Source organism: Canis aureus, chromosome 11 (genome assembly GCF_053574225.1).
Source record: "Canis aureus isolate CA01 chromosome 11, VMU_Caureus_v.1.0, whole genome shotgun sequence".
Classification (NCBI taxonomy): Eukaryota; Metazoa; Chordata; class Mammalia; order Carnivora; family Canidae; genus Canis; species Canis aureus.
In genome coordinates, this window is record NC_135621.1 from 47,090,482 (window position 1) to 47,118,003 (window position 27,522).

The 27,522-nt window shown below is 41.4% G+C and overlaps 1 protein-coding gene and 1 long non-coding RNA gene across 8 annotated transcripts in view; one reads left to right on the forward strand and one right to left on the reverse strand.

Annotated features, from left to right (window-relative positions):
- VWA3B (von Willebrand factor A domain containing 3B) overlaps positions 1 to 27,522 on the reverse strand; it is a 247,173-nt gene that overhangs the window by 6,863 nt on the left and 212,788 nt on the right. For 3 of the 7 annotated variants that reach the window (XM_077915124.1, XM_077915122.1, XM_077915131.1), the window contains one exon: positions 23,253 to 23,305. The exons of 1 other annotated variant lie outside the window; for it this stretch is intronic. In XM_077915124.1, the coding sequence (XP_077771250.1) occupies positions 23,268 to 23,305 (38 nt within the window). In that variant the 3' untranslated portion in view covers positions 23,253 to 23,267. Of the gene's footprint in view, positions 1 to 11,501; positions 11,556 to 23,186; positions 23,306 to 27,522 lie in introns of those variants that run through there. 3 more of the 7 variants (XM_077915126.1, XM_077915125.1, XM_077915128.1) reach the window with 3 other exon arrangements.
- On the forward strand, positions 7,979 to 10,998 carry LOC144324022 (uncharacterized). Its single transcript, XR_013389403.1, has 3 exons — positions 7,979 to 8,433; positions 9,343 to 9,557; positions 10,838 to 10,998. It is a non-coding gene; the product is annotated as an uncharacterized LOC144324022 (long non-coding RNA).

The window sequence follows — 27,522 nt, forward strand, 5'->3', positions numbered from 1 at the left end:
TGCAGGATGAAAGGAAACTATCCAATGCTAAGCCACTTACTTAATCACTCTGAGACCTGTGAATCAGCCCACAGAACAAATACAAGGAACAGAACACACATTACTATAGGCAAGGACGAAGCCTGTGTGTTTTCAAGCAGTCCTAGGCTTATGTAGGGGGAAACTCTAGTAAAATATCTTTTGTTTGAGGCAAATGGTATTGGAAAGACAATGTAGGTGGCCAAGGGCATTGTACTGAGTGAAAGGAAAGCTGGATTCTCTTCTTAGCTCAGCCTCCAATTTAGGCAAGTGATCCAGCATTTTGGTTTATTCATCTAATGATGGACACGGACTTACTGCAAGTGAAAACTTCCACAGAAACCCAATGAATAAAACATTTACTTGTATTATTTTATTTAAATGTATTTGAAAACATTTACAAAGACAATTAGTGGGTATTTACCTCTTCCTCAAAGTGGAAATACTAATCCAAAAGGCTATGTGCACCTCTATGTTCATTACAGCATTATTTACAATGGCGAAGATACAAAAGCAACCTAAGTGACAATCAATAGATACTCAGCCATAAAGAAAGACATCTTGCCATTTGTGACAACATGATATAATGCTAACTGAAATAAGACAGAGAGAGACAAATGCCCTATGATTTCACTTATATATGGAATCAAAAACAAACAAATTTAAAAAAGAAAGAAACTCATAAATACAGAGAAGAACTGATGGTTGTTGTACGGAAAAAATAGATAAAGGGGAGTAGGAGACACAGGCTTCCAGTTATGGAATGAATAAGTCATGGAGAGCAAAGGTAAACCATAGGGAATATAGTCAAGGGTGTACTATAATAGTGTAGTATGGTGACAGATGGTATTATACTTGTGGTGAGCATAGCACAGGATATACAGTTGTCAAATTACTATGTTGTACACCTGGCAAATGGTATTACACTTGTGGTAAGCATAGCATAGGATATAAAGTTGTCAAATCACTATGTTCTATACCTGAAACTAACGTAACATTGTGTATCAACTATACTACAATTTAAAAAAAGACAATCAGTGGGACACCAAAATTAATTTTGATCATGGTATCCAGTATACTAAAGTTTGGGAAAATACATTTAAAAATCTTAACACGTGCACAGAACTCCTTAGGGAACTCTGTGGAATAGAGCTGAAAACCAAGCCTTGGTTGATTATTAATGGTCCTTCCATTCCAAAAGTTCCATGATGAAATATAACTGTAGAGCGTAAATATTGTGCCTACAGTCCTCTCCTGGTTTGTGTGTGAATGTGATCCTACTGGAAGAATTAAAGTATTCCAGAGCTTCAAAAACAGAATGGAAAAACTATATAATGTTAAAATTCACTGGACATTGTACAATATAAATAAAAACAACTTGAATCCCAGAACTTACATGAGAGGACACTTTGAAAATTACATTACGATGCATAGAGCCTCAACAAAATACTACAATCAAAATCTACCCATATATAAAAAGGGCTTTACATCATGATCAAATGATATGTATCCTAAGAAGGCAAACTTGATTTAACATCCAAAATCAATCAATGTAATGCACCATATTAATTAAATGGCAAAAGCCATATGATGAATGCAACAGACATGAGAAAATTGTATGACAAAATCCAACATGCTTTCATGATAAAAACAACCAACCAAATAAGAATAGAAGTTCGTTAAACTGATAAAGGGCATCTATGACAGAACCATAGCTAACTTCACACTTAATGGTGAAAGACTGAATGCTTTCCCCTAAGATCAAGAACAAGACAAAGATATTCACTCTTATCACCTCCATGCAACATTATACTGCTAGCCAGGGCAATTAGACAAGAAAAACAAAAAAAGCATCCAGACTGGAAAAGAAAAAATAAACTATATTGCAGATGACATGATATGGGATATAGGAAATCCTAAGGAATTCACTAAAAAAATATTAAAACTAATAAATGAGTTTAATGGTATGCCAGGATACAAGATCAGCATACAGAAATCAATTGTATTTCTATACACTGGCAGTGAATAATTAGAAAATGAAACTAAGAGAACAATCTCATTTTTTAAAAAAGATTTTATTTATTTATTCATGACACACACACACACACACACACACACACACACACACACACACAGAGGCAGAGACACAGGCAGAGGGAGAAGCAGGCTCCATGCAGGGAGCCTGATGTGGGACTCGATCCCAGAACCCTGGGATTATGCCCTGGGACGAAGGAAGGTGCTAAACTGCTGAGCCACCACAATCCCACTTTTAATAGCACTAAACACCTAGGAAATTTAACCAAGGAAACTGAAGATTTGTACACTGAAAACTATAAAACATTGTTGAAAGAAACTGAAGGTATAAATAAATGGAGAGATATTTCCTGTTCACAGATTGGAAGGATTGATATTATTAATATGGCAATACTTCCCCAAATTATCTACAGATTCAACACAACCTTATCAAAATCCCTGCTGGAATTTTTGTAGAAATTGACAAGATGATCCTAAATTTACATAGAATTCAAGGGACCCCAGATAGCCAAAACAATCTTGAAATCTTGAAAAACAAGAACAAAGTTGGAAAGCTCACACATTCTGATTTCAAAATCATATTACAAAGTTACAGTAATCAAGATGGTGTGGTACTGGCATAAGGATAGGTATACAGATTAATGGAATAGAATTCAGAGTCCAGAAATAAACTCCCACTTTTACGATCAATTGATTTTTGACAAGGATAACAAGATAATTTAATGGAAGAAGGAACAGCCTTCTCAACAAATATTACTAGGGAAATTGAATATCCACATGTAAAAGAATATACATCACACACAAACATGAACTCAAAATGGATCATAAGGGCTCAAACTATAGGATTTCTAGAAGAAAACACAGTAATAAATCTTTAAGGCCTTCAGTTAGGCAATGGTTTCTTAGATATGATACCAAAAACATAAATGAAAAGAGAAAAAATAGATTATACTTCATCAAAATGAAAAGCCTCTGCATCAAACAATACCATTAGGAAAGTAAAAAAGGGGCAGCCCTGGTGGCTCAGCGGTTTAGCGCCGCCTTCAGCCCAGAGCCTGATCCTGGAGATCCAGGATCGAGTCCCACGTCAGGCTCCCTGCATGGGGCCTGCTTCCCCTCTGCCTGTGTCTTGGCCTCTCTTTCTGTGTGTGTCTCTCATGAATAAATAAATAAAATATTTAAAAAAAAGGAAAGTAAAAAAGGCAACCCACAGAATAGGAGAAAATATTTCTAAATCATATATTGGTAAGGGTCTTACATCTAGAATATATAAAGAACACTTACAACTCAATAATAAAAAGACAACCCGATTAAATAGTGGGCAGAGGATTTGAGTACACGTGACTCTGAAGAAGATATACAAAGAGCCAACTAACACATGAATATAAACATATTTAGTCATGGGGAAATGCAAATCAAAATCATGGTGAGATTCTACTGCCCACCAATGACAAAGGCTATAAAAAAATGCAGATAATAACAACTGTTGGAAAGGATATGGAGAAAACTGGAAACCTCACACACTACTGGTAGGAATGTAAATGATGCCACCATGTTGGAAAACAGTTGGGAAGTTCCTCAAAATGCTAAACATAGTTGCCATATGATCCGATAATTTTGGTCTTGAGTATATTCCTAAGAGAAATGAAATACACAACAACTTGTACATGAATATTCATATCGGCATTATTTGTAATAGCCAAAAAGTGGAAACAACCTAATTGTCCATCAGCTGATAACTGGATAAACAAAATGTGGTATATCTACATATTGAAATGTTATTTGGCAATGAAAATGAATAAATGAATAAAATAATAAATGAATAAAATGAATAAAAATGAATAAAATATTGGCATACACTACAACATGATGAACCTTGAAAACATGCTAAGTGGATGAAGCAAGACACAAAGAGCCACATGCTGTATGATTCCATTAATACAAAATGTCCGGAATAGGCAAATTCATTGAGAGAGAAAATAGATTAGTGGTTGCTGGGGGAAGGGGTACAGATGGGGGGTGACCAGAAAAAAGAATGACTCCTAATAGCTACAGGATTTCTTTGGGAGTACCGAAAAGTTTTAAAATTATGTTGTGGTGATGATTGCACAACTGTGAATATTACTAAAAGTACTGAAATGTATACTTTAAATGGATGACTTTTATGGCATCTGAATTATATCTACAGAAGTCATATTAAATCTAATATAAAAACTTCTATTAAAATGAAAAACTAACAGTATCTGCTACAAGATACTGGTCCTTGTATATAAGGGTAAAAAGGAGAGAAATGCCAAATATCACATTAGTAATAATGATATTGATCATACTTTTGAGAGCTTACACTATGCCAGCCACTGTTCTTTTTTTTTTATAATAAATTTATTTTTTATTGGTGTTCAATTTACCAACATACAGAATAACACCCAGTGCTCATCCCATCAAGTGCCCCCCTCAATGCCCGTCACCCATTCACCCCCACCCCCCATCCTCCTCCCCTTCCACCACCCCTAGTTCATTTCCCAGAGTTAGGAGTCTTTCATGTTCTGTCTCCCTTTCTGATATTTCCCACACATTTCTTCTCCCTTTCCTTATATTCCCTTTCACTATTATTTATATTCCCCAAATGAATGAGAACATATAATGTTTGTCCTTCTCCAATTGACTTACTTCACTCAGCATAATACCCTCCAGTTCCATCCACGTTGAAGCAAATGGTAGGTATTTGTCATTTCTAATGGCTGAGTAATATTCCATTGTATACATAAACCACATCTTCTTTATCCATTCATCTTTCGATGGACACCGAGGCTCCTTCCACAGTTTGGCTATTGTGGACATGCTGCTAGAAACATCGGGGTGCAGGTGTCCCGGCATTTCATTGCATCTGTATCTTTGGGGTAAATCCCCAACAGTGCAATTGCTGGGTCGTAGGGCGCCAGCCACTGTTCTATAGCTTTGCACAAATCAGAACTCTTTTAACCCTTATAAGAACTCTATGAGGATAACTCTTATTATCTCTATTTTATAGTTGAGCAAACCAAGGCACATGTTTCACACAGGTAGCACTATAGCAGGCAATCTAGTTTAGAGCTTACAAAGTCAATCCTCTGCCTCGCAAGAAACAAGGTCAATTTTGGGGACCAGTAGGTAACAAAGCTGCTTCTATCTGCCCAATAAATGTCCAGAAGAGCAGCTCAGTTCTTAGACCATGAGGTTGTGTCTAGTTGTGGTCAGATTGAGCTTCTAGGTGATGAGGGAAAATGGAAGTCAGAATGTGTGTTCTTCCTTTTCTGTGGAGTGGAGGATAGGCAAACCCAGGAATGTCCCCACACCAAGATAGAAAGGAGTCCAAGTTAGGGTTGTTGTGTCTGGTTTCCCAAGGAACCACCGAATGGCTGTGGGGTAGAGTTCTCTCTCTCTTCTGAACTCTGTGCCTTTTTATAACACAAGCAAAAGGAAGTATGAACACACCAGCTGCAGATTTTCAATTCCTGTCTGAGAAAAAATTAACATTGTTCCCAAGAACAGGAAGAAATTTGAGGTGAAAGAGAATGCATTGAAATTGTAACAAGGTTATCAATTATATTACTCAACCACCAGACAGAGGCATGTCCAATGCCTAGAAAGTGTCTTGGTTTTATGCAGAGATGACTTGGAATTAATGTGACAGTGGTTTCCTCTGCTCTATGTGTGCGCAATTTCTAAGTGACTGCTTTGCAAGAAGATTCAGCTGCTCAGGTTGAGACTCCAAGAGGATGAAATTGCTTTCCAGATGTTGCTAGAGCTGGAGAACCCACATCTCTGTAGCCAGCCCTATAGATACTCTCCTCAGAATTCTATCTCTCCCCCAACACAAACACACACACACACACACACACACACACACACACACACACCCAGGACCAACATGGTCAGGCAAAGAACCTCCCTTTCTTCCCCAAGGACTTGTTTCATTAGCCTAGCTGCAGGTACAAAGATAGAGTGTTCTTTTTTGAAAATTAATTTTGGGGATGTGATTATAAAGTATGGTGTCATTATGAAAAGTAATAAGATGTTCATATCTAACTTTGAGCACTTGGTGTGTCAGGTGCTGTGCTCAGAAATTCACTCCAATTACTTCACTCACTCCTCCCAACAACCCACTGAAGCAGGTATTATAGCTATTACTTCCAATTTACACATGAAGAAACTGAGACTCAGAATGGTTGAATAACTTGTTCAAAGTCACCCAGTGGCAGAACTAGGGAGTAAAAGCCTGTTTGAGTTTAACCCCTACACTGCATTGTTATAATGCAAGAGGTAATGTGTGAAGTCCTGCAAAGGAGGGAAAACAAAGTGCTTTGAGTACTAGATGAAGTCCAGGGTGCAATGTGTGAGATGCAGCATAGGCAGCAAATAGCATCACTAGTACAAAACTATCCAGAATGGCACCACCCCAACTACTCTCAAATATGCTCTTCCTCCCTGGAGCCCTGTCTGGGTTAACACTATGAACACCCAAGCCAACTGATCACCCAGAATAAGCCTCTAGTCCTCCTTCTTCCTCAATTCCCCAGATCCAAAATCCCCAAGTCTTCTCAATTACACTGCCAACTGTCTGTTCCCTCTGTCCTCTTCCATCATTCATTCACTAATTCAGAAATGGAGTGAGAATGGGGGTCCTGGCCTCCCTCCCCAGGATTGTTGAAATAGTTGCCTCACCTCTGTAATAGTTCCAAGGCTTGGCACTTAAGAGGTGCTCAGTGAGTATGGAATGAATGAATGAATGAATCTTCTGCACCAGTAGCAGGGTCTTTCTAAAAGGTGGTTTGAATCATGTCACTCAGAAACTTTCAGAGGTTGCCCATTTTCTCCAGCATGCAGTCTTAGACTGACATTCAAGGCTTTTCATAACCCTGATCATGTCAGACTAAAAGGGAAGCTCCATTCAAACCAAATTACTCATGCTTTCCTTAAGTGTGTTGTGAATTTTCTTGTCCCTCCTATTGACTCACTAAATTTCACCTTGGACTTCTTGTATTTCTCAGTCTCCCTTCCAGGCCAGGTGAGGGCTGAATAACAGGTCCTGGCCAGTAGACTCCTCCCATGATGTAGGGTCCCCCAGTTCCTCCTAACCTCAGATGTTGCATAAACAAAGGATGGGCTAGCCCCTGCGAAGTTCCAAGTCTTTACATTACCACAGTAGGATCTATCCTCTTCTGGCTGCTTCACACATATTTGGTCTCAGTAGTCTCTGTCTAGATGTTTCTCCTCTTTCTCACCAGTTGAAATTCCTATCATCCTTCACATTTTAACTCCATATGACTGCCCTTGGGAGTTAGTCACTCCCACCTTCTCTACCGTCAGGCACTATCATTACCTCTATTTCAGCCCAGAGCAGAGCCCAGTTGACAGGGACTGTAACTGTTGTCTATCACCAACTGTTGTCTATCACTAACTGTTGTCTATCACCAACACCATGAGATCCGGAGAGCATGGCTTGTGTTTGTTTAATTAATTCTATCTCCCACTGGACTTAGCTTTGTGATTTGTACTCAAGAGTAGTTAGTGTGCACCTAATATTAATTAGGTCAGAGGGAAAACCATTTACCCCTTGGCCTCAGTGTACGCAACTGGAGATGGAAAATAAAAGTTTGACGATCTGAATCAGGAGGGCACAGTGGTTGGCAGGGATCAGAAAAGATTTCAGGTGAACTAGCCTCTAGGCAGGGAGTGTGTGTGTGTGTGTGTGTGTGTGTGAGTGCTGTTCACAGAGCCTGGTCATTGCCATCCCTCCCCCATGCCCCCAGAAAACCCGAAGTCCATGCACAATCTGGGGAAGCTAGCAAAGAGCCTCTGCAGCTTCCAAGTGTTTACCTCCTGAGGACCATGGGGATGGGAGATTGGTCGCCATGGCAACCCCATTATTAACCAGACGCAGCAATCCCTGGCAGATAGTGAATGAGGATAGAAAAGGCATAAAAACGGGTACATCAAAGACAAGGGGCACACGCAGTCCTGGACAAAGTCCCAGCTAAAGCGACTGAGATCTTGCTCTGATCAGTCAGTTACCCACAGAGCAGCCATTCACCTGGCCTGGCATCCCGCGCCAGCAAGGACCCCATTTAGGGCTGAACGGAGACTGAAGAGGAAAGGTGCCTGTGCTTGGGCATTCACGTGAAGGAAGGGCAGTTTGTGTCTTCCCCACCCCTATCCCTACCAAAGGAGCTCCCACCAGCTTAGTGAAATCCCAGCTGGGTTCCCTGGGCTGGCAGAATTTTCAAGAATCCAAGACTTTGGCACACAAGACCTGGCACAGAGAGCAACAGCGATTGTAGTCACCTTCCCTCTCATGGCCCAAATTTTCACCGCCCCTTCCAATGATTTCTCACCAAGGGAGTAAGTGACCTCGTGCCCAGACAATGATATTGTTACTGAGTTTTATGAACGAAAGTGTGTGTGTGTGTGTGTGTGTGTGTGTGTGGTGTGCTTGCGACCACGCAGGAGGCAGCTGAGAGGGGGGTGGGGAGAGTGCGGGCAGGGCGGTGCTGGCGCAAGGTCCGTAGAAAAAGTTACAGATCTGGACAGCCTAGTCCGGGAGAGAGCCCGAACCCAGGGGGGAGTACCCCTGCGCAGTGGTTTGGGGTACCAAGGACCATGCTGACCCCAGTTAGCCCTTCTAGAAGATTGGTGAGGAGTGTTCACCGTTGGCCCTGGTTTCCAGGAGAGAGGTTGCAGAGCTCTCACTGGGAGTCCTGAGCAAGCAAATTGCTTGTTGGAGGCACCCGACCCATGGAGAGAGAGGCCCAGGGGCCAGCTTCAGGTCCTTTCTGCTCTTCCCTCCCCTTCATCCTAGGCCACATTTCTCCTCTAGCTGGAGACACCCTCTTTAGAAAGATAAAGTTTAAAATCTTTGAAACAGCATAAAGTAGGGCAGTTGTGAATTGAGGGGTTACAAGGGTAGAAAAATGAAACAACCTCCCATCTCCCCAGTCACCCGGCCCCAGCTCCTGTCCAGGATTGCCAGGACAACCAAAGAGCCTCCTAGGGAATCGGACTGAGGATGGGAGCTGAGCTACGGAGAAAAGCCCTAGGACCAGGACAGAGAGCCCGTATGATTATCCGGTTAGGGGATTGCAAGGGATCAGAGGGCCCGCTGCCCTTCTTCTCAATACCCAAGCACTAAGCCCCAAGGCCCAGCGTGGCCAAGACCGCGGATTATGATTTTTATCAGTAAAAAAGAAGAAAGAAGAGAAACTGTGAATGCCCACTTCTCTAAATAATTTGAACTCTTTACCTTCTCCTCAGCCCAGCTGTCTCTGGATCCCCTGGGCTGAGTAGGGTCTAGCGGAGGCGGTCCCTTGTCCTTGGCCCGCCGATCTCCCTAGCTCCCGCTCCTTCCAAGCCACGGATACAACTTCCCCACGCGCGGCGTGGACTCGGGGAGACTCTGCTAGTCCCCAAACTGAAGCCGCAGAAACGAGGCAGCCAAAGAGCCTCTTCCAGGACGGGCGGCCATGGAGGTATGGGGCCCGGCCTCTGGGTTGCAGGATGTCTTAGGGAGGCGTTCCCGGGAGTGGTGTCAGGCCCAGACCCCCTACCTGTCCCCCGCGAGAGCCAGCCAATTCCTTTAGCCTCCTGCCCCGACGGCTCAGCCCGGCTCGGCTCCGCCCAGCGCGGGTGCCGGACGTGAGTGTAAGGGGTGCGATGAACTTAGGCACAGGGGACGGCATTGTCCTGTGATCCCGGCTGGAGGGGTGTGTGTGCGCGGGGGTGGGAACAGACGCCGGAGCCTGCCCTTGCTTCCGCCCCTTTCTCGCCTAGACGCGGCCCGTGCGGTTTCAGCACCGGGGGCTGCGGACAGCGCCACGCCCGCTCCAGGGAGTGCTTCGCGCCCGCGCGGCCCCGCGCGGGCTTCAGTCCACGTCCCGGCTGGATGGCACCAGCGACCCGGTACCCGTCCCAGCGCCCCAGGCACTCCCAGCCCTAGAGCCCCGCAATCCTTACCCGCCAAAGTTGGAGTTCTCCGCGGCGCGCCTCTATCTGGCAAATCGTCTCCTCGCTTCCTCTGGTTCTGGGCAACAGCTCTGGTCTCACTCCCTCCCCAACGTTCTGGCCCCAGGACACTGCTCTGCGGACAGCGGAAGGAGTCTGTTGCCTCCCTCTCCCTCCCTCCCTCCCTCCCTCCCTCTGTCTCTCTGTCTCTCTCTCTCTCTCTCTGGGAAAGTCAGGTGAGGCTCTGGAGTCTCAAAGGCGGTCCCAGGAGAGGCAGAAGCCGCCCATTCGTATCAGCATCCCTTCCAAGGGGAGCGAGAGAGGAGCAAGAAAACAGGAAAGTCTGCCTAACCGGGAGCCGCCACCCTGGACTCTTAACTGGGATGTTTTTACCAGTAATTCAATCCATACTGGATGAGGACACAACGGAGACCTGGCAGTCTAAAGTTTATTTATTTTTATTTATTTTTTCAGTCTGAAGTTTAAAGGTGGGAATATATATCCCTTTTAACTCGTTTGCAAACTTAGAGAGGGTTTCAGAAACAAATCTCTCCTAAGGATATTGCATAGTCTTGCAGAAATTTGTTTCCTTCTAACACAGCAGACACCACCAGATTCCCTGATCTAATCATTAAACTCACCAATCCAGCCAAAGGAACTTAAACTCTTTGGAGAAATTTACTTAACAAAGCCTCCACATTTCTCCAGACTCACTTTCCTCACCGAAAGCATGTATCTAAGGACACACTTCTCCATCAAGGAAGGAAACCTAAACTCGCCTCCTCCTCACTCTGGTTCTGGATTGCAGGAGCGGCTCCCAGGAGAAATCCAGCCTTCCTGTCTGGAACAAGGTCTGGAAGCCCCTTGGGTTCCAGGTACCCATGGCTGACACCCTTATGGGAAGAAACTACAGGAACAGATGCCGCAGCAGCCTGAAAATGAGAGGACTTGGAGCTCATGGGATTTCTTGAACATACCTATTAAATTGTCTATTCATGGAGCTGATGGTCTTTAGAAGGCTTAAATTCTTGAGTTCATGCAACACTTGGAGGGATCAAGTGTATATTATTTACTGGAGAAATAAAGAATTAGAACACACACACACACACACATACACATACACACACCCCTTAAAGGGAAGCAAAGTAAGCAAAATGCAGAAAAATTTTCCCCAAAGAAAAGTCAGGCTTAATTGTTCAGATTCAAGGGATGTTGATAGTGGGAATTGTTCAGATTTAAGGGATTCTGGCAGTGGGAAAGCAAATAAACAGAAGTGCTGAGTCAACAAAACAAACTGGAGGAGAGGAGAGTTCTTGTTTTATTATTTGGGCTTCTGGAAGAAAACTGAAATGAATTTAACACAAGAGGAAACATAATTCATGAGACTATGCCTCATCAAGGCCTTTAGCATCCTTAATCCAGAGACTCTTCAGTTACCTTGTGCAACTTTTTTGCAGCCCTCGTTGTCAGGAAATACTTTATTTTCTCTAATCCCAGTAATTTACACTACAAGTTAAAGCTGTTTCCTGTAGGAAAGGAAGGGAAGATTGGAAGCAGATGGTTATCATTTGTTGTCCAGAAACATTTCAGAGCTTCAAAAGAATCTTAAATACTGATTTGGAGAAAATAGTAGTTACCATGAGACATTTTTAATGCATAATCTTGAAAGTGAAAAATTCCTTTGGATTTTGTTTTTGAAATGCAGACCATTCTTAAAATCTGAGGCGGGAAACAAGACTTTAAGAAATTAACTTACAAAATGAAGTGGAGAAGTACACTGAATCTGGCAAAATGAGGTAGAGCATCCATTGCAGATCGGGCACATAATTAGCCTTTGGAAATGATGTGTGTGACAATAATTATTACTGAAGAACTTTCATACCTGAAAGGTACAGATAAGCTGAGACTGGAAATGAGCAGAAAGAGCCAGGGCAGGGGGAACATACTAGTGAATTTGCCTGCAAAAGGCACCCAGTAAAATATCAGAAAGGGAGACAGAACGTAAAGACTGCTAACTCTGGGAAACGAACTAGAGGTGGTAGAAGGGGAGGAGGGCGGGGGGTGGAAGTGAATGGGTGACGGGCACTGGGTGTTATTCTGTATGTTAGTAAATTGAACACCAATAAAAAAATAAATTAAAAAAAAAAAAAGGCACCCAGTAGCAAGATTCTGGGCTGTCAGGAAAGAGGGTCCAGAATTGGCCAGACTCACTGAGTAGGGTGGCCTTTGGGGATCTGTCCTATTGTTCACGTTTCATCTGAGGTAAACCAGGTGTGTATGGAACAGCATGGAAGGGACAGCAATCCTTTAAGATATAATCAGCACCAAGCAATCCCAGAGGAGTTAGTGGGGTATCTAAGAGGTCCACAGCACGAGTCAAGAGACCCAGAATTAGATCTTCAAAACCTAAAGCCTTGAGCTAGAATAGGGAGACTTCAGTGAGGAGGGAGCTATGGAGAAGGCACTGCTTCCTACCAACTGGACAGGAGATATCGGAGTAGGGGAGGTTCAGGTGAATCCTGGGTTGCTTCAGCCTCAGTCAGTACTCACTAAGGAAATGAAGAGGGGTCTGTGTGGGAAAGGGGGGCATCCAGGAATCAGGGGCTGAGGAAGAGTGGACTCAGGGAACCTGGTGAGACCAGTTCTACCTACCTATGATTTCATTGCCAGAGAAATGAAAGGATAAATACTAGCTGTGCCCAGAGGGATTGAATTCAAGCATGAACATGAACAAGTGTGGCTTAGGGGACTCCCCAATAAGATGTAGATTTAATATTTTTAAATTTTAGAAAAAGTGTAATTATGGTCTATATAGTCTGGGATTTGCTTCCCCCCCCCCCCAATATTAAGATTCAGTGATGTTGCTTCTAGCTATAATTCGTTCAGTTTTACTGTGTGTAAATATACAATTTGTTAATTATTCTAGGCGTATATTATACATTTTGATTTTAAAAACTGGAGAGAGAAACTAAGTTTTTCCTATTTGCCCAGTCCAACCAAATTTCAGATGTACTAGGGACCTGATATTTACAGATTAAGGTTCAGAGGCACATAAACTGTGGCCATAGGTGAGTAATAAGGCAGTCACTTCTGCTGGGGGCCATCTGGTGTCCAGTGTGTTAAAGAGCACACAATCTGATAAGGAGATAAGCCAGACTAGCAGATGATAAGTAGAAATGCAAACAGATAAGCCCAGTTATCAGTAAGGGGGAGAGTGCAGGCTTGCTCTGGAAGATGGTTTAGATCCTTGGCAAATGATAAGGCAATTTGTAGGAATGGCTTTGGGGAAATTAAATATTTATTCAGAGGCAGGTGAGGCTCACATGAGAAGCGGTGATGCATCAATTTCCCTAGCAGGAATTCTCTCAGTGTAAAGTTATCAGGGGGAAAAGGCCCCGCAAGGTGGGAGAAGCAGTTATTTTCAGTTTTTAAAATGGCTCACTTTGCCTGCTTCTCAGGCAATGAAGATGATAGTATATTTCCCTCACCTTCCTGAAAGTTGGCAAAATAGAAGGAAAATAAAATTGAATTAATGAGATTTGAAGAATTGTAAATTCTATCCAAATATCATTAAGAGGGAAACGTGGGCGGCTCAGTCAGTTAAGTGTCTGCCTTCGGCTCAGGTCATGATCCTGGGGTGCCGGGATCAAGCCCCGGTGAGCAGGGAGCCCATTTCTGCCTCTTCCTCTGTCCCTCCCCCTGCTCATTCTCTCTCTTGCTCTCAAATAAATAAAATCTTAAAAAAAAAAAATCATTAAGAGCCTAAGGAGGAAAAAAAAAAAAGAGCCTAAGGAGGACTGTCGTGGGATCTAACCTAACTTGTCCCCTGAAGATGTCTCTTTGGGTCATCCTTGCAGGCAGTAGAGTCTGTTGCTTCTCTCTGGGAAAGTCAGGTGAGGCTCTGGAGCCTCAAAGGTGGTCCCAGAAGATGCAGAAGCCACTTGTTTTGACCAACTTCATCTTTTTATTTTTAAAGTTTGATCCCTTTTACTTGGTTGTTGCTGCTGTTTTAAGGTAATCTCTCTGGCCAATATGGGGCTGGAACTCACCACCCCAAGATCAAGAGTCTCATACTCCACCCACCAAGCCAGCCAGGTGAAACTATGATCTCCTTTAAAATGCAGCTAACTCCAAGAGCATGCAACTGCGGGATGCATTTGATGACCCTGGAGAACAGTAAGGGTATGATGGCGTGGATGCCACCCCAGGGACAGGTAGAACTGACAGGGGCAAAGGTCCAGGTGACAGACACTGGACACCGAGGGCAAACTTGGTCCCTATCACAACTAAGCTTGGTTCTGGCCCAGGAAAATCGCTTGAGCTTTCCTCTAAGTCTAATGCCCTTATTTCCCACATACTAAAGAAGGACAATCACCTTTTCGAATGGTTAGAGATGGCAAATGTGTACTGGATGCAAGGTTATTTCAGCGAATTAGAACATGAATGTCATCAGAGGTCCTCATTAGTAGAAGGGACATCCCTGGAGTTCAGTACTGCTTAGGTCAACATTTTCATCAAGGCCTTAGGTAAACAGATGGAGTCTTCTGTATATTTGAATATGGATAGGATGTATAGCTAACATGCATTCAGGAAATATGGCAAATGAGGAATGTAAATCAGAATCCAAAAAAAATCTTCAGAGCTATTTAAAAAAATTTTTAAATTTAAATCCAATTAATTAGCATATATTATTGTTATCATAGGTAGAGGTCAGTGACTCATCCGTCTTATATAATACTCAGTGCTCATTATATTACATGCCCTCCTCAATGTCCATCATCCATCCAATGGATGGATGTCCAATGTCCATTACCCCATCACCGCACCCTACCCCTCCCCTCCAGCGACCCTCAGTTTGTTTCCCATGATTAAGAGTCTCTTATAGTTTATCACCTTTTCTGATTTCATCTTGCTTTTTTTTTCTCTTCCCCTATGATCCTGTTTTGTTTCTTAAATTCCACATATGAGTGAGATCGTATAACTGTCTCTCTGATTAATTTGTTTTGCTTAGCATAATACCCTCTAGTTCCATCCACATCATTGCAAGTGGTAAGATTTCATTTTTTTAATGGCTGAGTAGTATTCATACATATATCACATCTTCATATATATATTCATATATATGTATTCATGAAAAAAATATATCTCACCTCTTCTTTATCCATTCACTTGTCAATGGACATCTGGGCTCTTTCCATAGTTTGGCTATTATGGACAATGCAAAAAACATTGGGATGCAGGTGCCCCTTCAGATCACTATATCTGTATCTTTGGGGTAAATACCCAGTAGTGCAATTGCTGGGTCATAGGGTAGCTCTATTTTCAACTTTTTGAGGAACCTCCATACTTTTTTCCAGAGTGGCTGCACCAGCTTGCATTCCCACCAACAGTATATGAGGGTTCCCCTTTCTCTGCATCCTTGCCAACATCTGTCATTTCCTGACTTGTTAATTTTAGCCATTCTGACTGGTGTGAGGTGCTATCTCATTGTGGTTTTGATTTGTACTTCCCTGATGTGGAGTGACATGGAGCATTTTTTTCATGTGTCTGTTGGTCATTTGTATGTCTTCTTTGGAGAAATGTCTGTTCATGTCTCCTGCCCATTTCTTGATTGGATTACTTCTTGGTGTTGAGTTTGATAAGTTCCTTATAGATTTTGGATACTAGCCCTTTATCTAATATGCTATTTGCAAATGTCTCCTCCTATTCTGTCAGCTGTGTTGATTTTCCCTTTGCTGTGCAAAAGCTTTTTATCTTGACAAAATCCCAGTTCATTTTTCCCTTTGTTTCCCTTGCCTTTGGATATGTGTCTGGTAAGAAGTTGCTGCAGCAATCTTCAGAGCTTTTTTTTTTCTTTCTTTTATTTATTTATGATAGTCACACAGAGAGAAAGAGAGAGGCAGAGACACAGGCAGAGGGAGAAGCAGGCTCCATGCACCAGGAGCCCGACATGGGATTCGATCCTGGGTCTTCAGGGCCAAAGGCAGGCACCAAACTGCTGCACCACCCAGGGATCCCCAATCTTCAGAGCTTTTAATGATGAATTTAATATACAGACCAAGAAAAAATGTAACAGGAACAAATGTAAGATTCTGCACCAGGATCCAAAATAATCAGCCACAAGTACAGAGAAGAGGCATTGTTTAATAGACCTCATTCAATATGATGTGAAGTGTCAGGATGGCCTGTCTCCACAAAACCTGGCAAAAAGCTCAAGACAAAAAATGCTGACTTGGTAGAAGTATATCATGTAGAAAAGAGGTGAGACTATTCTCTTTTCAGCGTACCTGGATTATTTTCATTTTGGTTGTCACATTTTAAAGAAGGGTTGCCCAACAAAATTATATTAATAAAAGAACTTTAAAATCAACTCAATAAATTCATTTTACATTTTATGTTATGCTCTAGTTTTTCTTCACATATATGTCATTCTTTTTCACAGTGATACTAACGTGTAAGTACAATTTGGTTATTCTATTTTTAATTAGGTGCCATATCTTGAGAAATAGCTTATCTTGCTGTGTTAGTAGTGAGTTTTGGTCAATGTCCAAGTTATTTGTCACTAGTCATGATCATGGCCAAAGGAATTACATAATTAATAGAATGATATACACTGTTATTGACCTTCTCATGCACATTTAAATTATTTCCCATTTTCCAACCTTTTAACTGACTGCCAGGAAATACCTCTTCCTATTTTTGTAACTATTTTCTTAGTTATATTCCCAGAGTATATTCCAGAGATGTAAGCATCTAAATTCAAGAAAAGTTTTAGCAATTTCTATTACTATCAATCGTTTACCAGTTCTGCTAGTTTTTTCCAGCAACGTTCTATTTTATTTTTAGATTTCATGCATAAATTGTACCCCATTATAGTTTTAATTTGCATCTCAATAAGAGGTAGTAAAGTTGAACATTTTCTTATGTCTGTTTGCTACTGTGTCTCTTCTTTGTGAATCAGCTATTCACGTCCTTGGCCAATTTACATTAAAGTTGATATTTTTCCTTTAAATTTTCATGAGTTTTTTTGTGCAATAATGACAGAGACTTTCCCCTGGCTTATTTGATAAAAATATTGGCTTATTTGATAAAAATATTTCCCCCAGTCTGCTTGCCTTTTTATTTGAGTTATGATAATATTTATTCTAGAGACTTGCATTTTCCATCGAGATTCATTCAATTCATTAAAAGCCTAGAATGCATAATCCCATTATATATATGATGTCTACTCTTTTTTGATAGTTTCATACTTTTTCATTCTTAATATTAACTCTTTAATACCATTGGTCTAGACAATTTTACCTAAAATCTCTAGCTTTGAGCAATTAATTTAATGTAGGACTCAGGTTCCTCATCTGTCACTTTTATTCCAGGAATCTCTAATAGAATATTGGGTGGGTCCAATACTTGACTACCTAGGATACTCCATTCTTCAACAACACTATGTCAGTTATCAATTCATCACTTCTCAGCTGCATATCTACCCTTCAGTACCTATTCCACAGAATTACTTTAAGCATTTCTTTGCAGTGAGCACAATGTTAAAATTTCTCTGTAGAGGATGCTGGAGCAACACTGAAGAAGGAGGGGACTATACTCTCATTTCTGGTGGCTGCACTATTGAGTAAACATGTGAGAATGTCCAGTGACGCTCTGCTTTAACCACATGTCTAGAACACACAGCTCCTTGACAATGTCCCGGCCCCAACCTAACCCTCCTTCAACTGTCTCATTGGACACCCAATGCTGCAGCACCCCTGCCTGCACTGAGTTCCAACTCCTTCTGCTTCCCTAGTCCCATATCCCCCAGGTTTGTCTCGTATGACCCTCTGGTCCCCCAACCCTCCTGATTCATAAGCACCATAGCTCCAGCTCCTACCCACACTGGTGCTCCCACCTTCTCTGCACTCATATGTGGCCAGTCACTGGTTGTGGCTCACCCTGCCTGCATTTTGGGAATTGCTTCTTGTTGGCCCAAGAACTGCAGGTCAGCTCAGGTTTGTGCAGATCAGTGAACTTCCCTGTCATCCATTTTGCTGCTATTATGCCAATTCCAACAGTCTAAGTGCGAGCCTTGCGGAGGCGGCTCTCCTTGCAAAGTTTGTCCGTCCTTGGTTCAGCCCTGTAGTACCATGTAAACCCTCCTCAGATATTAACATCTGATGTAAACATCTGATGTTTAATAATCTTTATATTAATCTCTTGTTTAAATTATAGTATGGCTTCTGTCTCTTGATTACATCCACACTAATATATATATATATATACTATGAACCAGGGTATCTTTTATATTTTTATCTAGAGAAAAGGTCAGAAACTTTTTCTTAAAGGACTCGATAGTAAGTATTTTAGATTTCCAGGACATATGGTTAATGTCACAAAATTCACTCATTCATGTGGGAGGGACAGAGGGAAGGAGAGAATAAGGAAAGAAGGTAGGAAGGCAGCAAGGCAGGGCAGGAAGGTAGGGGAAAGAGAGAAAGAAAGAAAAAGAAAGAGAAAGAGGAAGAGGAAGAAAGAAAAAAGAAAGAAAGAAAGAAAGAAAGAAAGAAAGAAAGAAAGAAAGAAGAAAGAAAGAAGAAAGAAAAAAGGAAAGGAAAGGAAAGGAAAGGAAAGGAAAGGAAAGGAAAGGAAAGGAAAGGAAAGGAAAGGAAAGGAAAGGAGGAAAGGGAAAGAGAAGGAAGGAAGGAAGGGATTCAGTAAATTAGAAATAGAAGGGAACTTCCTCAAGTTGATAAAAGTCATGCTAGAAAAGCTTACAGTTAACAAAATGCTTAATTTGAAATCCGAGATCAGGAACAAGGCACAGATTTTCAGTTTTAGCATTCCTATTCAACATTGTACTGCAGTCCTAGCCAGTACAACACAGGAAAAGAAGAAATGAAACAAATGGCATAAAGATGAGAAAAAGATAATTGTCATTATTCAAAGACAACGTGATGGTGGAAAACCCTATCTAATCTACAAAAAATATTAGAAGAAGTGAATTTAATAAGATTGCAGGATGCAAGATTAAAATGCAAAAACTCAATTGTATTTATATTCTAGCAACAAAAAACAGAAAAAGGAATTTTAAATATACCACTTAAAATAGTATCATAGACAAAATCAAAATCCCAACAGGCTTTATTTTGAAGAAGCTGGAGTCTAAAATTTTGTGGAAATGCAAAGAATGTTAGACATAATAATCTTGAAAAAGAAGAATAAAGTTGGAGGATTTATACTACTTCTCAAGACTTAGGATAAAGCTACAACAATTAAAACAGTGTGGTACTGGCATAAAGAACAGGCTAGTGGGACAAAGTAGAAATTTCAGAAAAAAACTCCCGGATATATACAGTCAATTGATTTTTAATAAAGGTGCCATGGCAATTTGATCAAGAAAAAAATTCATTTTTAGGAAATAGTGGTGAAACAACTGGAGTATGTATGAATATGTATAAATCTGAACTCCTATCTCAGTCCACACAGGAAATTTAATTTGAGATGAACCTCAGACAGACCTCAATACAAAACTACCACCATAATGCATAGGAACAAAAAAGTAGAATATTTTCATGATTTGGGGGTAGGCAAAACTTTCTTAGGACCCAAAGGCTCTAACCATAAAAGAATCCCCAATAAATTATACTCTATCAAAATAAACATTTCTTTTTTTTAAATTTCTCTTCACCAAATGATACCATCAAGAAAATGAAGATACAAAATTTACAAAATAAATGATGTATATTCTTCAAAATTGTCATGGTCATAAAAGACAATACATAAATAAGACAGACAGACAGATAAGCAGACAGAGGGACTGTTCCAAATCAAAGAAGACTAAAGATTAATGACAGTCACCAAATGCAATGTGATCTTGGTTTGGATCCTTGAGTCTAGCAATTCTTTTTCTATAATGGATATCAAGAGAAAAATGATGAGTTTTGAACAAGATTTGTAGATTAGGTAATTGTTGCATGTCTCTGTTAATTTACTGCTTTTGATAATTGTACCGTGGTTAAGAGGGCATCTTTGTATTTAGAAAATCCTCATTGAAATATTAGAGATAAAGGAGCATCATTTCTGTCACTCAGTCTCAAATGGTTCAGAAATAATTAGTGTGTTTGTGTGTGTTAGAGACAGTAAAAATGGTAAATGGTAAAATTGTTAACATTTATGGGTTCTGGATGAAGACTAAATGTAAATGCTTTGTACTATTTTTGTAACTTTTACATAAGTCAAATTATCTCATAAGTATTTAAAAGGAAATGTTCATAGGACATATATCTGACAAATGACTCACTTCTAAAGTATGTAACAATTTATCAAAATCAGTAATAAAAAGATATCCCAATTAACAAATGGGAAAGATTTGAACAGACACTTCACAGAAGAAGCTATATAGATGGCAAATACGCACATGGAAAGTATTGTGTCATTACTAATCAAATTATGAACAAGTTAGAAACGCAAAGTAAAACCAAATGAACTGTTGCTACACACCGACTAGAATGATCAGCATTAGAAATATTGGCAGCATTAAACTTGGGAGGAGGGATCCCTGGGTGGCGCAGTGGTTTAGCGCCTGCCTTTGGCCCGGGGCGCGATCCTGGAGACCCGGGATCAAATCCCACGTCGGGCTCCCGGTGCATGGAGCCTGCTTCTCCCTCTGCCTGTGTCTCTGCCTCTCTCTCTCTCTCTGTGACTATCATAAATAAATAAAAAATAAAAATTAAAAAAAAAAAAACTTGGGAGGATGTGGAACAATGCATACATGGACGGTGAGAATGTAAAATGATACCTCCACTCTGGAAAACTATATGGCACTTTCTTGTGAAGTTCAACATACACTTAGCTCATGCTCTCACATTTCTAGTCTTAAATGTTTTCTCAAGAAAAATTAAAACATAAGTCATCAAAATGGTTTTTACACTAATGTTTATAGCAGCTTTATCTATAATGACCTCAAGCTGTTCTCCTTCAAAATAAATCTAGACTTGATGTTTTCTGATCACCTCCATTGTTACCCTTTTTATCATGTCTGGCCTGGGTTACTGTAATCACCTCCTAACTGATCCTGCTGCTTCCAACATTTCCCCATTACTAGCTTCCTTGTTAATCCTTACACAGCTAGGCACAGGGCCTTTGCACCTGTTCTTCCCTCTGGCAGTCATCCATGTGGTTCCTTCTCTCACTTCCTTCATATCTTGCTCATCTATCACTTTCTCAAGAAGGCATTTCCAGAATATCTTATTTAAAACTTCAGGACCCCTACTTCTTCCCACCCACATTCTCAATCTCAATTTCCTGCTTTATTTTTCTCCATCGCACTTTTCTCCATCTGACATACTACATATATTATTTATTTTCTATCACCCTCATAGTCTATCACTCCCATAAGCACCATGAGGACAGGGATTTTATCTTCCTTATTTTATTTTATTAAAAAGATTTTATTTATTAGAGAGAGAGAGGTAGTGAAAGAAAGCATGAGGGAGGGGTAGGAGAGGGGAGAAGCAGGCTCCCCACCGAGCAGAAACTGATGTGGGCCTTGATCCCAGGACCCCAGGATCATGTGCTGAGCTGAAGGCAGATGTTTAACCAACTGACCCAGGTGCCCCTCCTTTGTTTATTACTATATTTTTCGGTGCATAGAATAAAGTCTGGCACAAGTAACAACTCACTAAATACTTGCTGAATATGTGAACCCTAGCTTTGAGTACCAAACTCCAGGAATGTACTATATCTATATCTATCATATAGATAATGAGGATAATATATGTCAAAATGGCTTGACCTAAATAATGTTCAAATTTTAATGCCATTCTGGAAGAAGGTCATTGTTTCCCCCTACATACTTACTTGTTTCTCATTCTGCAGATATTATCTTACATCTTTTCAATGCTGGACATTAAAATTCCCAGGAGGACAGAGACTAGGTCTAACTTATTTGATATGATGAAGTGGCCCTACGTAGGGGGGGTGTTTGAAAGCTGCTGATGACCGGAACATGGTTTGTTTTGACCTAATTCCTTTGGGAGTAATGAGATAGCACAACAAGAAGTTTCAGGCACTTAGAATTTCAAACCCTTAAGTGGAGACTTAGCTGATGAAGTAAGAGTTTCCAGGGAAAGTGACTCAGACCCTCTGGACTGACTTCACACCAGTTTATTATTCACAGGATCTGGATGACATTTAAATCATGCAAATGTATCCTGCTTATCTGTGAGTGGACACAGACACACATCTGCAGTGACACAGAGCAATGAATAATATATTTTAGAGGAGACAAGGGTATTTTACATTTCCATTTCACTCTTTGTGAAGTGTGGCTTTTGAATTTTTCTTCTCTATTGAATTCTGATTTCTTACAAATGGATATATAGAGGACTTAGCTCTTTTCTTTTGCCTCTCCCTCCCTCTTTCCTTCTTCCTTTTCTCCCTCTCTCAATCTTTATTCTTTCTTCTTTTTCTCTCTCCTTTTCATCTCTCTTCTCTGTTCCACCCACTCCCTACCCTGGCTTCTACCTTCCCTTTGGAGATGAGGGTATTGCCATCATTCTCTCCTGCTCCTTATGAGCTCACAGTCTGTATGTTGCATGGGCCCCAGAGTTACTATTAATGCTGTCTTGGGTTATGGAAGAAGAAGGGGGAGAGGGGTCATAGGAGAGAGACCTGGGAGGTTCTTTAGGGATCATTGGCTGCATTGCCATGAACTCAAGGTTATATGGCAAGTTTATTTTGTTCTTTACCAGTGACCACCTTTGGTGATCAGGTCCTATTTTTCAAATCAGATCTTCTGTCCCATATGTCCCTTGAGTTTCTCCAAGGTTATGATGGGAGACAGTGAGCCAATAGGTTTGTGTTGTGCTTCCAGCCTATTAAAAAGAAAGCACAGAATTTTGCAAAACCATCAAACTGACAGCTTTGCAATTTTGGAGAACTAAGGCTTGGTTTTAGAAGATACTTTATAGCAATCCCACCAGGATGAAACCTGCTTGTTATTTAGAGAGAGATGCTGAGAAAACATGAACTCCAGTTAGTGACGATAGCACGTTCATAGCACTTACTCTGTGCCACACACTGTGCAAAGCACTTGTAAATTAATTCATTGAATTTCCACAATAACAAAGGGGGAAGCTGAAGCAAAGAGCAACACTCACCATTGTAGAGTTAGGCTGCCATCAGAGGTGGATTCTTAACCATGCATTTAAACTGTCTCCCTATGGTCTCTGTCATACCACGAAGCTGAGCCCCTAGGCCTTTTCAGGACTTAGGATCTCCCACCAGGCACCTAGACAGAGGGGTGTGAACTCTCAAGTCACAAAAATGGTTGTTGATATGTGCATGAAGCCCTCACTCTGTCCAAACCCATCTGCAGAATCAGAGGGAAGGTTAGTTAATAGCCTGGGTGAAGTAAGGTATGGTCACTTTGACCTTATCCTGAATAGTCAGCTTTCAGTTGGGCTAACTACTGAGGAATCAACAAATGAGCATCTCCCCAGTATGAATGATACCCTCTCTCATTGGTTGCCCCTAACCAGCAATCCACCATGAGTGGTAGACCTCTTCCTTTTCAGTTTACATAATCACGCCTAATGGTGGGGGCACTGGCAAACATTGTTACCTAGCTAATCCTCCAAGAATGGGATCTCCTATTTTAATCCTGATTGTAGCATCTGTCCCACTCATAACTGTTACATTAGTCAGAGGATATTGGGTATACAATGCAAAATATTATCAAGTAGGGCCCAAAAAGCTGGTGACTACAGGTCCTGTGAAAGAACATGTGTGGCCAGGCCATACTACATGCCTCTTATCCAGAGGCCAAATAGAAAGGACAGAGTAGGGTCTTCCAGAAAGATCTAGGTGATATACTTCCCATATCCCAGAGGGATTGCCTGGAGAGGCATCATCTGGTCCATGCTAGCCCCTGCTGTGGCCTAGATTGAGTTATTTCTCTGAAATACACTTGCCCTTATCAGGGAATTTTGAAGCCCAGGAGCAAGGTTACCTAAACCAAGGTCCAGCCATTCTACATGTATTGAGCACTTACACTATGTACTTGGTTCATCTTAGTACATTGAGAAAGAATTCCTACTCTTTGTGAATGGGTCAGCAGAGTCTCAAGCCAAAGCCATTCTACTTCCTGGAACAAAGGTTGATGAGCTTCTGAAGGACTGCATGAGGAACACCAGGAAGGGCACTAGCCTCCACACAGTCATCACTATCTTTTTTTTTTTTTTCAGTCATCACTATCTTGAGGGGAGAGTTATAGCATTGTGATTCCGAAGGAGGGCTTGGTGAGGGCTTCCATCAGCCCCTTGATGCCTGGGAAGAGAGAGCTAGATCAGAATGAGACTACCATGCATATCTGGAATGACAGAAAGGGGATTTCAGGATTGCAGTGGCATATAGGAAAGAAACAGTCATGGAGAGGGGTGGTGAGATACTAACTTTTCAGTGGAGGGACAATTCACTGCTGGGAGGGGTGGATGGGCTAATCCTACACAGGCTGAGAGCCCTGGGAAAGTCTCCCAATGCCTGGAGGGAGATAGATAAAAGAAATTTGGTTTTGATGCCAAGCTCATGATTATCCCTTGCACCACATGGCTCTGGACTGCTCTGAGTGGTTTCCTCACAAAGCATGAGGGTGGAGGCATTTAGGAGACTCCCTGCCATCTCTCAGTGGGAGCGGGAGTGATGGTAGTAGCAAAGGCAGTGATAATGATTATAGAGGAGCTAACATTTATTGAGTTCTGTGTGCTGGCTCCTGTTCCAAGCCCTCTATCTATTTTATGCCCACAACAGCCCTATAAGGCAGGCATAGTTTTCACTCCAGGTGCCCAGAAGGCCTTCTGTAGGGACCACAAGCCTGATAGTCAAGAGGTAAACTGGCTCTGGGTCTTAGAAGCTCTTGAGCTCTCCTTGGCCCTGATGAGAGGGAGGGTGCTTAGGGCTCAGAACTGGGAGGTGAGGGGGAATCCCTGGGTGGCTTAGCAGTTTAGTGCCTGCCTTTGGCCCAGGGTGCGATCCTGGAGTCCTGGGATCAAATCCTGCGTCGGGCTCCCAGCATGGAGGCTGCTTCTCCCTCCTCCTGTGTCTCTGACTCTCTCTCTCTCTGTCTATCATGAATAAATAAATAAATAAATCTTAAAAAAAAAAAAAAGAACTGGGAGGTGAGAAGCATAGTGAGGAGGAGCATTTCTCTTAGATCACCTACTTAGATGCTGGCTCCCCAGGTATAATTTGCTGAGATCCTGCTCAGGAGCTTATTAAAAATACAGAATGCCAGGCTCCACCTAAGGCCCAGTAAGTCTGAATCTCTGGGAATAGGGCCAGGTCTTGTGCTTTTTCAATAAGGCAATTTATAGGCATATTAAAGTTGTAAGCTTCGACTGGAGGGTGTAACTCCTACCTTGGACCATTTCTACTCTGTTCTATAGGAAAGGATGGAATATTGGGAAGACTCACATATAACGAATAAAATTTTGGGTTCCCGGCAGAAGGCAAATCATTTATATTCAAATTTACTCTGGAAGCAGAGAAACACAAATGAAGGTTTCTGATAATGTAGACAGGATTGCTAGGTTGTACCTCCAAAAACTCCCAGAGAGAGGTTTGAAACCTTACGACACTCTCCAGCAGATAGGTTGTAACTAACTCCAAATGAAGGCAGAGTTACTTAAAAGTGGAAAAGGCCACCTCAAGGAGCATGAGGCATCTCAGCCTTTGCTTTAAGCAAAGCTTTTGCAGTAACACGCTCTTGCAGGGTTCATAGAAGGCCTACTTGATGCAGACTCCTGATTAAAGACCACCACCTTGCCTGGATACCTTAAACTTTGATGGAGAGTGAGCAGAAACCCCAGAGGTCTCTCCACAGACATCTAGAATAACTCAAACTTGAAAACAGATAATTTATAGAGAAAGTAGACTAGATCATTGCCCAGGGAGCAGAGATGCAAGATGTGCTTTGAAAATTGAGCTGTTGGTGGACCTTGATGTTTTCTCCTTGATCTCAATCACAGCAAAACAGCAAATGAGACGTTTCTCTGCTGGGCATGAGGTATAGGTTAAATATATTAACAAAGAGAGGAAATGTGGAAAAGAAATGAGAGGAAGAACATTATTCACTTAACCTCACAGAGCAGTCCTAGAACTAAAAGTCCCTGGACCACTGTCCTCCAAATCCTTGCCCTCAGGAAAGTAAAAGAAGAGCTCTTAGTAAGACACAAGTCCTCCTTTGGAGGCTGGGGGTTGGAAATACAATGGAGCAAGTGTCTGAGGTTGGCCCTCTAGCCCCCAAGTATTTCTGGAACAGTGAATGCCTCTGCACAGCCCATTTTACAGAAGATGGTGAACCTAATGTCCCAGGAAGCCCATGTGAAAGCAGCACGTCCAGAATTTAGCAGAATATGTGGTATTTCTGCTCTAGTTCTTCTTTTTTTCTTATAGATTTTATTTGTTATTCATGAGAGACAGAGAGAGAGAGAGAGGCAGAGACTTAGAGGGAGAAGCAGGCTCCTTGCAGGGAGCCTGCTGTGGCACTTAATCTCTGGATGGGAATGACACCCTGAGCCGAGGGCAGATGCTCAACCCCTGAGCCATCTAGGCGTCCCTCTACCCTAGTTCTTATAGGTCCAAAAATCAAAGTACAACATCTTTCAGATGAGGTCAGCTGTCTCCTCTAGAGTCTCCTGAAGGATTGCCAGACAATATCCTTCCCACTCCTCACCTTCATGCTCTGCAGTCTGGCTAAAACTGCACACCTAGGGCAGGCTGTCAGGAAGAGCAAGCCGGAACTCTTTGGACACTGAACAAAGCTGTTGTCCACAGACAGAATTTCTTCTTCATCAGGAAAGCATCAGTTCTGTCCTTAAGATCCCTCAACTAATTGAATCAGACCCGCCAGGTTATCTATGATAATCCCCCTCATAGTCAACTGGTTATGGATTTTAATCATATCTACAAAATGCCTTCACAGCAACATCTAGACTCATGTTGGATTGAAAATTGGGGATTGTAGCATTACCAAGCTGACATACAAAAAAAAAGCCATCATGACTAATGATACTGAATAGTTTTCGTGTATTCACGGCTAATCACAGGTCTTCTTTTGTGAAATACACAATAAAATTTAATCTGTGAAAGAATATTGGGCTATCTGCCTTTTTATTATTGAGTTGTAAGAGTTACTTTGATATCTTAAATAGTCCTTTATTAGATTTATATGCTTTGCAAAGATTTTCTTCAAGTCTGTGGCTTGGTGTGATGGTTGATGTTCACTTTTTTCCACATGCAGATCCAGTATTTCCAGTATCAGGTTTTGAACATAATTCTCATTGAATTGCTTTGCCACTGTTGTTGAAAATCAATTGACCATATATATATATGTCAATCCATTTCTGGACTCTTTTCCATTCCATTGATCGATGTGGTGATTATCTCATCAATACCACTCTGGTTTATTTTAGCTTTAGAATAAACCACAAAATTAGGTAAATTAAGTCA